The sequence below is a fragment of the Piliocolobus tephrosceles genome, chromosome 7 (genome assembly GCF_002776525.5).
Source record: "Piliocolobus tephrosceles isolate RC106 chromosome 7, ASM277652v3, whole genome shotgun sequence".
Taxonomy (NCBI): Eukaryota; Metazoa; Chordata; class Mammalia; order Primates; family Cercopithecidae; genus Piliocolobus; species Piliocolobus tephrosceles.
Window position 1 is genome coordinate 100,886,192 of NC_045440.1, and position 12,141 is coordinate 100,898,332.

The 12,141-nt window shown below is 42.3% G+C and overlaps 1 protein-coding gene across 1 annotated transcript in view; it reads right to left on the reverse strand.

Annotated features, from left to right (window-relative positions):
- LOC111520894 (serine/threonine-protein kinase 3) overlaps positions 1-10,990 on the reverse strand; it is a 334,853-nt gene extending 323,863 nt beyond the window's left edge. The window contains exon 1 of the mRNA XM_023183991.1: positions 10,760-10,990. Coding sequence (XP_023039759.1) covers positions 10,760-10,785 — 26 coding nt within the window. The 5' untranslated portion in view covers positions 10,786-10,990. The remainder of the gene's footprint in view (positions 1-10,759) is intronic.
- Between the last annotated feature and the right edge of the window lie 1,151 nt (positions 10,991-12,141).

A 12,141-nucleotide genomic window follows, 5' to 3' on the forward strand; every position in this document is an offset into this window, starting at 1 on the left:
TTTAGTTTAGTTTAGTTTAGTTTAGTTTAGTTTAGTTTAGTTTAGTTTAGTTTGAGACAAGGTCTCACTCTGTAGCCCAGGCTGGGGTGCGGTGGCATGATCACGACTCAGTGGAACCTCAACGTCCCGAGCTCAGGTGATGCTCCCATCTCAGCCTCCTGGCTGGGACCACAGGTATGCACCACCATGCTCAGCTAATTTTTGTATTTTTTTGTAGAGACCAGGTTTTGCCGTGTTGCCCAGGCTGGTCTCGAACTCCTAGGCTCAAGCAATCTGCCTGCCTCGGCCTCCAAAGTGCTGGGATTAGCACATGAGCTACTGCACCCAGCCTAAAATCTACTCTTATCAACAGTGGTGTTATTTGTCTTGGATTATTTTATTTTCTATCTTTTTCATTTAAAATGACACTAGGTGCTCTGAAATACTACATGGTGAGAAAAAAAGTGAGACAGTGTATTAGGATTATAGTGGGTCAAAGAGCAACCAGAGCAAATAGGAAGAACATAAAGATAAAAGTCTGCTCTAAATAGTCTGTATCAGGTAATTTGAATTTATATATGCCCAATTTCTGACTCAAACTTAGAAAATAAATGTGTAGCAGAGAGACTATCCAGAGAAAGGAGCTCAAAACCACCAGTGCCATCACATTTTTTGGCAGAATATCCCAGAGTTTGAGAGAAAAAATCAGTTATCCTATCTATGAATAAAATGCTATTAAAAATAATAGGATAGGATATTAGTCTCCAGGTTAGGATATTGAAATACCATTTCTCACTAAGAGAAACCAAGGCTTCTTGGAGAAATGGATGATTCCAGATCTGGGACAAGAAATATACAAGATGGGCCCCAAATATCAAAGCAGACAACAAGGAAACGATCAAAAACCACTAGGATTATGTTATCTCCTGAAGAGACTCCCATTAACCAAAGATGAGACAATTTGCCCTTCAATGAAAGTAATTCCAATGGATTAAATCCATCAAGTATGTTTAAATCCATCTTCTCATAATGGCATTTAAAAGAAAAAACAATGGTCACCTTTGGAGGAAGACAGGGAACTAATTCCTTATCTTGAAAACTAGTAAGTAACAGGAAAGAATCAAACATTTATCCTGTCTTTCCTTTAACAACAATACCACTGGGTAACTAAACAGAAGATGAGGGGAAGTTACTTTTTATAAAAACATTCCAATTAATAAATGAAAGCAAAATGATGTATTTAGAATTTCATTATTTTGCAACACCCACTAACCATCCACAGCCGCTAACATCACAAAAAAGAAAGATATTAGACATTAAGATATTTCCATGGTCTTGCCAAACCCCACCTATATATATATCACAATGCCTAAGGGATCGAACTTGAGTCTGCTCCATCTCTGGATCCAGCTGCACGTTTGCAGAAAATACAGAAGACAAAGGAACATGTTGAACTGACCTCTATTAAGCAATCAGCAAAATCCAGACTCTGGGAAAACAGTTCAAACAACCTGGGTTCTCCAACAGGAAAAGGAAAAGGATGGAGGACTAAACTAAAGATTAAAAGTGACAACTCATATCAAAACTACTTTTTGGGCTGGGTGCTGTGGCTCATGCCTATAATCCCAACACTTCAGGTGGCCAAGGCAGGACCACTTGAGCCCAGGAGTTCAAGACCAGCCTGAGCAACATGGCAAGACCCCGTGTCTACAAATACACAAATTACCTGGGCATGGTGGCCGATGCCTATAGTCCCAGCTCCTCAGGAGGCTGAGGCAGGAGGATCCCTTGAGCCCAGGAGGGTCAGGCTGTAATGAGCTGAGATTGCACTACTGCACTCCAGCCTAGGTGACAGGGCAAGATCTTGTCTCAAAAGAAAAAACACACACACACACACACACACACAACCTACTACTTCTTTTTTTTTTCTTTCTTTTTTTTTTTTTCCTGAGACAGTGCTTCCCTCTTGTTGCCCAGGCTGGAGTACAATGGCACGATCTCAGCTCACTGCAACCTCCACCTCCTGGGTTCAAGGAACTCTTCTGCCTCAGCCTCCTGAGTAGCTGGGATTACAGGCGGCCACCACCATGCCTAGCTAATTTTTGTATTTTTAGTAGAGATGGGGTTTTGCCATGCTGGTCAGGCTGGTTTCGATCTCCTGACCTCAGGTGATCCGCCCACCTCGGCCTCCCAAAGTGCTGGGATTACAGGTGTGAGCCACCACATCTGGCCAAAACCTACTATTTCTTAATCATCAAGACTAACCAGAGTATCTAGCAATGCACATTTGGGTTACTACTACACAAGCCAGGAAAGTGATTACTTACAATGAAAGGCCACTGTGATCTATTTCTCAACCTGAGGTGTGATTACAAAGGTATCTGCCTTATAATAATTCACCAAGCCACACAGCCACACACATGTTTTGTACTAATGTTCTATTTTGCAATAAAAAGATTTTTTTTTAATAGCAGGTTACCAGCACACCTGACATTTCAACACCTTAAAAAGGCTAGATATGTTTTCCATTCTCTACTCTAACTGAGTGAAAACAATAGGATAAAAATAGAAATCAGGCCAGGCATGGCGGCTCATGCCTGTAATCCCGGCACTTTGGGAGGCCGAGGTGGGTGGACCACTTGAGGTCAGGAGTTCGAGACCAGCCTGGCCAATATGGTGAAACCCCATCTCTACTAAAAATATAAAAATTAGCTGGGCGTGGTGGCATGCGCCTGTAGTCCCAGAGGCTTGGGAGGCTGAGGCAGGAGAATCGTTTGAAATCAGGAGGCAGAGACTGCAGTGAGCCAAGATTGCGCCATTGCATTCCAGCCTGGGCGAGAGAGGAAGACTCCATCTCAAAAAATATATATATATATAAATCAGTGCGCATCATTTCCTCCCTACCCACTTCCTCTTCTAAAGGAACCACTTAATACCATATTTTAGGCCAATCAGATTCACTTTCTTGGGATTATGAAATTCCAAGAAAGAGATTTATAGATATCTAAACCTGTTCTTCTCCCAGTCTTTCCTCATTCCCCAAGTTGTTTCAACCCAAAACATAGGAGCCAGGATTGATACTTTTTTTTTTTCCTCATTCCCCACATCTAGTCTATCAGTAAGTCCTTCATTCATAACTCCAAAACATCACAAATCTCTCTACTTCTATCTCCACTGACTCTACCATCTCAAACCACAAACTATTCAAATAGTTTCCTAACTTGTTTCACTTTTATTCTTAACCCTCTACAATCTACTCTACCCAAAGCAGCCAAAAAGATCTTTTAAAAACATAAACTGCTTAAAATCATGCTTAAAAACCTTTAACAACAGCACACAGAGCTCCGACTTAAATCGAAATTCCTTTCCATGGCCGGCATCATTGAATCCGTGCCCATCTCTCTGACCTCATCTCTAGCTACTGTCCTCTTCTCCAATCCAGGCACATTGGTCTCATTTCAATTCCTCCCACACATTAAGCTCTTTCCCACCTCCAGGCCTTCTCATAGCTTTCCCCTCTGACTGGAATACTTTTCCCTTGCTACTCACATGGATAATTTCTCAATGTCAGGTCACAACTTAATATCACCTTCTCAGAGAAGCCTCTGCCAACTGCCCTATTAAGCAGGTTCCACCATCTTTCTCTACACACTACTTATATTTTTCATAGCTCAAGCTCCAACAAGAGTCTATGTTATATGAGGGCAAAGAGCCCACCTGTTTCATTCACCAGTGAGCATCTGGAATGTGGAAAACAATTAATAATTACTGAATGTATGAATAAATGAGGAAATGAAGTAAAGGCTGAATGCCAATTTTGCCATGAGTAGTGATCAGTAAGTAAAGAAAGCCAGTTTTCAGAAAAAAAGAGAACACAGCAACACAACAGAGAACAGGAGACTATGTGGCTTGGTTCCAAAAACAAAGAGTCAAGAAAATTAGCTGGCAATTATGAATTATAAATATATGTGTGTGTGTGTGTGTGTGTACCAAGATAACAGAAACATCTGAAAAATTTACTCAATTCACCTCTTCCCTAAGATGTCTGGTATTATATAAATCTATAAACTAATTCAGAACTCAAAATAATACTACCTAATTATCATTAATGTTAACACTTTGTAATTCTCATTTTGCTATGAGTCATTTTTCAAGATATACTCCTATGATGTACTTTCAGAAATTCAAGGTAATCTTCATGTCGATATTCATAGTATGTATGCAAGCAATGAACATTTTTGAGACCGGGTCTTGCTCTGTTGCCCAGGATGGAATGCAACCACACGATCATGGCTCATTGCAGCCTCAATCTCCTGGGCTCAAGCAATCCTCCCACCTCTACCTCCCATTTATGTAAATGTGTCGGTCTATACTGAGTCTCAGTATCAATGATTTTTTTTTTTTAAATGTTGAAAGCCAGTAATATATGATGGCCTGAATTGTTTCTAGAGTCAACTGAAGACTGAGTTTCTCTAGTTGACATACAACAAAAGTTTGTTTACCAGAACTATTGCAACTTTTATTGTCACACTTCTATCCAAGAAGAATGAGCCAACTGACTGTTGCCATCAGCAGGGCCTAAAGCAATTCTAATCATGTTAATGTTACCCTAAATTAACCAAGAAAAGCCAAAGGGAAGACAGTAGATGCTTTAGGGACCAAGTTGTTAATTCAGAGATGCTCCTGTTTGCTTGGTTCTTTTCTTTTCCTCTTGGACTAACTACTTTGAACATTTTGTCCACTTGTCTACCTCTAAAATTGGAAATTTTTCGTAGGGCCTTCCTCTAAGACTACTGGGTTTTTTAAGGGTTCTTAGAGTTCATCTTCTCAAAGAAAACTCCAGCTCTCTATTTAGTCAATCTCTATGATATACACACAATTTTACTTTCTAACATTCCAAGGAAACATAAATTAGGAATATACACATAAAATGACATCCACCCTTCTTCTCCCTGCAATATCTTCATGATATTCCTACTATCTACTTAACTGGTGTGTTGCTTTGTCTCACCCACTTCCATTCATGAGCGCTGGGAGTTATCTGCTGTCTCTCTCCATTCCTAATTCTTGGCCTGAGATCCGGGCTATAGATGCTACAAGTTGATGTGGGCTCTTCATGCTGAAGAATTCATGAGTACTTTCTACTTAACTCCTCTATATTCTCAACCCATTACCTTTGCTTTTTCATTCCATAATAATCTATTTTCTGATGGGTAATCCTTCCAAACATTCATTTGCCCTTATGAAATTAGTGTTTTCTTGCTTTCCATTTGTGTGAAGGGACCCTAATATATGACTTCAACCTTCAACTTTATTTCCCCCAAACTACCCTTTCACACTATTAAAAATAATAATAGTAATAAAAAAATTGCCACAGAATCCAACTATAGCTTAAATTAAAGAACTCTCCTCACCTGTCTTGAGAGTAAGTATGCTTCAATAGCTTATTCTTTTACTATCTTTTAGTGTTTTCATTGTTCAATGCTAACCTGTCCTCCAACTACACTTTAATCAACGAATTATACATTTTAAATAACAACTAACACTATAACCTATTTGAGGAACAAGCCTATCTGGTAAAGTGTCTCTCTCCAGCAGTGATATTCTGTCCTCTCTTTGACAAGTATTAAATATATTCTCATGCTGCCCACCTATCTATCACAGAGACCCACCTCCCTTCTATGAAGGTTCCACCTGGTGAAGAGCCCATGTTTTCTGGTCATTTACCTTTCTACCTATCAAAGCTGGACTATTATGTGGTCATTTTTCTCTCAGCTAGCAGTTCCCCTACAAAAAATCCAATAAACTTGGCAGTGTGCTGTGGCTCAAGCCTGTAATCCCAGCACTTTGGGAGGCCGAGGCGGGTGGATCACGAGGTCAGGAGATCCAGACCATCCTGGCTAACATGGTTGAAACTCCATCTCTACTAAAAATACAAAGAAAATTAGCTAGGCGTGGTGGCGGGTGCCTGTAGTCTCAGCTACTCAGGAGGCTGAGGCAGGAGAATGGCATGAACCTGGGAGGCAGAGCTTGCAGTGAGCCGAGACTGCGCCACTGCACTCCAGCCTGGGCGACAGAGCAAGACTCCACCTCAAAATTAAAAAATAAAATAAAATCCAATCAATTCCATCTAACCAAAATACTAATTAATAATCATTTAATAAAAGAGTGCCCAACTTCTTTACAGTACAGTACGGTGGACCAGTACTGGTCCATGACCTGCTAGGAACCAGGTAGCACAGCAGGAGGTAAGCTGTGAGGAAGCATTACTGTACTTGCTCTGGGCTCCAGCTTCTGTCAGATCAGTGGTAGCATTAGATTCTCATAGAAGCGCGAACCCTACTGTGCTGTGCATGCAAGGAATCTAGGTTGCATGCTCCTTATGAGAATCTAACTGATGCCTGATGATCTGAGATGGAAGTTTCATCCTGAAACCATTTCTCCCCCAACTAAACCATCCGTGCAAAAATTGTTTCCCACTAGACTGGTCCCTGGTGCCAAAATGGTTGGAGATCTGATTTAATGGATTTCCCTTCCCAGAGGGAAATCCTTTTAATAATGATCTTGGCCAGCCTGAGCAACATGGTAAGTCCTCATCTCTACAAATTAAAAAACAAAAAAATTAGGTGTGGTGGTGCATGCTTGTGGTCCCAGTTAATCAGGAGGCCGAGGTGGGAGGATCACCTGAGCCCAGGGAGGTCAAGGCTGCAGTGAGCCATGATTGTGCCACTACACTCCAGCCAGGGTGATAGAGTGAGACCCAATCTCAAAAAAAAAAAAAAAGTTAAAAAGAAAAAAAGGACTTCTGAAGACCTCAGCGACAGATATGTTAAGGAAATCTAAGTAATCTAAAAACTACTCTGGTGTCTCAAGTCAGTGACATGGGTGACCACATCTATTGCCTATGTTTAACACAAACCTTGTTAAGGAGACCAAATCAATGAATGTGACGGTGAGAGTTGCCTTAAAAATCATCTAGGTCTCTGAGTCATGATTTTTGAACTTGGCTACACACTGGAATCTCCAACTCCCAGAGGAGATACCCAAAGAAGCAAATTTCAAAGTCAGTGACAAGGCTAGGCCTAATACCCAGGCCTAACATTATGTGTTGATTTGTGTACATACATACATATATATACACACATGCATACACACATAAATATATATAACATACTAAAAATATAAAGGCATGTATGGGAAGGACAAATATCCAATTCATGGCAGTGGTTACCTTTTGGGGGATGGGAAGGGAGTCTAACTGAGAAGAAATACACATGGTGGCTTCAAATGTATTGATAATATTTTTATTAATATTTCTAATTTAAATAATTTAATAATTTAATAGATACTTAAGTATCTATTAAATTAGGCTCTGTTCTCTTTTTTCTGCTTGTTTTGTTTTTATTTTTATTTTCGTTTCTTTGAGGCAAGGTCTCACTTTGCCATCCAGGCTGGAGTGCAGGTGGCACAATCATAGTTCACTGAAACGTGCCACTGCTGGGCTCAAGCAATCCTCCCATCTCAGCCCCCACAAAATGCTGAGATTACAAGGCGTGCACCACCACAGCAGGCCCTCTTTATCTTTTGGAAGTCTAAAATCTTGTAATAAAAAAGAATAAAAAGATGGTATATAATCAAATGGATATCATGTTATGAATTCAGTGAAATATCTCAGGCTAGAAAGTACTCAGAAAACATACTTGATGAGCTAGGCTTTGAAGGAAGAATAAAACATAGATTATTCTTCAGGCAAAAAGCAACACAAACTTTTCTAATGGAAAAGTGTGAATAAAGGCAAAGCTGGGAGTACCCACAGCCTATAACATAAATAAAGAATAGTGGGGGCCAGGCACGGTGGTTCACGCCTGTAATCCCAGCACTTTGGGTGGCAGAGGCAGGTGGATCACCTGAGGTCTGGAGTTGGAGACCACCCTGGCCAACATGGCTAAACCCTGTCTCTACTAAAACACAGAAATGAGCATGGCATGGTGGCGCCCACCTGTAATCCCAGCTACTCAGGAGGCTAAGGGATGAGAATCGCTTGAACCAGGATGGTGAAGGTTGCAGTGAGCCAAGATTCCACCACTCCATCTCAAAACAAAACAAAATAGAACAAAACAAAATAGTTTTGAAAACCACTGGACTACAGTGCCCAGCTAGAAGGTACTGCTGCAATTCAAAAGTGAGGGTCATAAAACCATGGAATGGGTTTTATGGGGTAGTACTCTTGAGAAAGAAGAGAAAAAATTAATCCACCAACTTTTCAATAGAAAATTTGATAGGCTCTAGTGACAAACTAGATGGGTTAATGAAAGAGCAAGAAAGAGTAAGACCTACCTGAAAAAATGAAAAATGCCAACTGAGCAGCAGCTTCTAGTCATACTTGAACATCAACAACATCGATAAGGCCATGTAAAAGTCAGCACTAAGGAAGTGTTATTCAAGGCAGAAAAGCAAAATGGCACTTTTATAGGCATTATGAGCAGAATAAGCAACAGAGACCAGGAGATTACAGAAAAAAAGAGGACCACTACATCATGGAATAAGAAAGAGAGTTTCCAAAAGAGCCATCACTGTATACAATAAGAGGGTGTACAGCCTCTGTAGCCAATCAGATGCAGAATTCTGGCACCTTCTCCACTTGACCCAAGTTATTTAACCTCTTTGAGCCTCATATAATAAAGAAAATATAAGTTAACAACTAACACTGTTGAACACATAGGGGCTTCGAATATATTGGTCAAATTTTATTTCTTAAACTCAGTTGTGATACATAAATATTTATTAAATTAGTCCCCATTATGTTTTGTTTGTTTTTGTTTTTGTTTTTTTTGAGACAGGGTCTTGCTCTGTCCCAAGTGCTTTACATATCACCTCATTTAATCCCCACAATACATTTCCACAGATGAAAAAATTAAACTTAGAATTAGCATAATAAGTAGCAGTGCCAGGATTACTATTTCTTAGGATTTAAATAGTGTATATTTAAATTTTCTGGCAAACAGGATGACCTCAAAACGAGTAGCTATATTTCATTATTAGGAGACAATAATCAATAGGGACAAAACTGCCAGGAATCCCTGTCATAGCCTTCCATGTGGCAAACTCCCTCAACATCCTCATCTATAAATTAGGATTAATGCCTATAATCCAACCTACTCCATAGGGTTGCTGTGAGGATTAAATATTACGAATACGAAAATTCTTAAAAAAAATGTTGAGACATTCAAATATAAGGGATAGCTGTCACATACCTTTTGCCTTCAAAAATGCCTTTGTGGTATTTTTGTTCACCACTTCAAAATAAGACTCTCTAAATAAGCTAAAAATAAGTATGTTAAATGTGCAACTACCACTTTGAAAAGTATAAATCACCACAGAATTACCACCTACACCTGCCCCTGACTCCTCCAGGTTCTCTGCTGTCTCTACAAGGGCAAGGATTCTCTTACATCTATAATGAAACTCTGATAACTTACAGTACAGCTAATCAATAGAGAGCTGCACTTCAATTCAGTTGTTCAAACTGGCCTATTGTGTTTTCTCAGAAGTGCTCCTTCCAGTTCTTCCAGAAAAGAAAAAAGTGCCCAATTCTCTTATATTAAAACGGTGCCCAGTGAGTAGAATGCAGGTAACTTGCAAAATGCTAGAAAATAATCTATCAGTTGACTTGCTCAAGGGCTCTGACAGCAGGTCCCTTTTGGAAACTCCTTCACGACCACCCCTTTTTTCACCTGAACAGATGGCTTCTAGGCCTCAAGGTTCACATGTCTAGTCACACAATTCACAATAGCCCCCAAAGTTCCTACCTTTTCAATTATCCCATGTTCTTGAATACACCTTTCATCTAAAGATCTCCAGCTGTCAAAGCAAACGATCTCTTTAATCTTCACAACAGCACTATCTGAGAGATTACTATCCTTATTTTATAAGTTAAAAATAAAAGACTGAGGTTAAATGTTTTAGCAACATCAGACAATTCGTTAATTCATTCTTGGGGAGAGAGGAATGCATATTATAAACTTCTGTCAATGGACAACCTAGATTTGGCTTCCTATGATCATCGCAAATATTAGCTTAAACACATCCCACTCTTGTATGCACACATTTCCAACACAGGTATCAAAGATTAAATATAAACCATTAAAAACAGTAAATACCATACCAAAGCAGCACTATTTTTACACGCAAATCTATATTGGGGGAGGGTGTTCTAATTTAAACTTCCCACTGTCTTGAATCCATAAATACTTTTGAACTTGAGGGGTTAGGCGGAGGAACACCTGTCAGAGCAGCACATCCACAATGTTTTACAGCCTGTGTAGCTATTAATATTTAATTCCTTAAGCCGTAAGCAAACCACCTTCTCAAAAAAAACAAAAGGCAGTATTATGCATAACATTTGACAAGAAAGTCTACGTGGTTGTAAGAAGACCAATAATTCCCTGGTTTTAAGTCTCCCAGACTTTGTGAACTTGCTACGAGGGATCACCCCACCCGCCCCGGGAGGTCAGGCCGCAGGGAGCCCGGCCCTGCCCACCCGACTTTCCACGCGCCAGGCCCGCCGGCCGCAGGGGAGGCTCCGGCTCCCGCTCCCCTCAGGCCCCCTCGCCCGGTAGACAGACTCGGCGGGACACTCGGACCCGCCTACCAACCTCGGCGCGCCCGGCTCGGGGCCCGGCGGGCGGGGAGAGGGTCGCAGCAGGGCCTGGCCTAGCCACCCCCGCCCCGCGGCCGCCGGCGCCGCTTCCCTCCTTCTTCCCGCTCCCCGATTCGTTACCTCTTAGGCGCCGGCGGCTGCTCCATGGCGGCCGGGGGCAGAGAGAGGGACCTGGTGGACTGCGAAGGCCGAAAGGAGGAAAGGAGACCGGGGACCGGCTGGCCGAGCCTAGGGAACCACAGAGGGAAACTCTGGGAACTCGGACCAACTTTCCCGTAACTCCGCGGCGGATCTCCCTCCCGCTTCGGAGCGCTGCTCCTCCCGCCCCGCCCCCGGCCGCCGGTTGCCTGCCTCCGGCAGCGGCCCAGAGAAGGTGGGCGGAGCCGGGCGCCGCGGCGGGGGGCGGAGTCTGCCGCGGCGGGTGGGCGGGGCCGGGGACGAAGGCCGGGCTGACCCCAGAGCCCCGTGACCGGGAAAAGGAGGAGGTTCGGCTAGAGCGAGGGGGCGAGGCTGGAGCCGCTCTAGCCTGGGGAAGGGCGAGTCCCTCCGAGCTGGCCCAGTGCTCCGCCCCTCGCTTGCCCTCGGTACGGTTTGCCCTGATCCAATTTGACTCATTTCTTTGGCTTTCCCAACGATACATCCAAACATCGTGTGAATCCGTTTGACGTATTACTTTCTAACTGCCCACGCTTCCCTCTCTAATTCTGTTTATAATTATCGGTTATGTTTTCCCCCAGCCATTTGGCATGTGTAGGCCGCAGTACTAGGGATACTTCTGGAAATTCTTGTTTGATTTTTATTGTAGACAAGCTCCTCGCTACATTTCACAATAATTACATCTAATTACCGAGAAAATAATTAATGCAGTGAGATCTCTCGGTGCACCAAATTCAGTTGCACTGGGTCCTTGCAGCTGTCCCATTGGGTAACCTGGCAAGCCTGTCAAATTATGGTGCCAAGAAGAATACTCAAGAAAAGTGTGCTTCCTTCCCTCTTTGGTCCTCTCCCCTAACCTGACCCCAGTAGTCCTCATCCCATTGTAATTTGACCACTGCATGCATCCATATTGTGGGTATACTTTTAACCTTAAATTCCATATATAGATACCTTTCACATAACAATACACAGCTGCTACATGAGTTTACTTGTTTTTGTCAGAAATTGTCAAGATGGGCCGGGCGCAGTGGCTCACGCCTGTAATCCCAACACTTTGGGAGGCCAAGGCGGGCGCATCAATTGTGCTCAGGAGTTCAAGACCATCCTGGCCAACATGGTGAAACCTCGTCTCTACTAAAAATACAAAAGTTAGCCAGGCGTGGTGATGCGCCTGTACTCCCAGCTACTTGGGAGGCTGAGGCAAGAGAATCACTTGAACCGCGGAGGCAGAGGTTGCAGTGATCCGAAATCGCGCTACTGCACTCCAGCCTGGGTGACAGAGCAGACCTTGTCTCAAAAAAGAAAAAGAAAGAAAGAAATTGTCAAGATGTAGAGTTATATAGAAT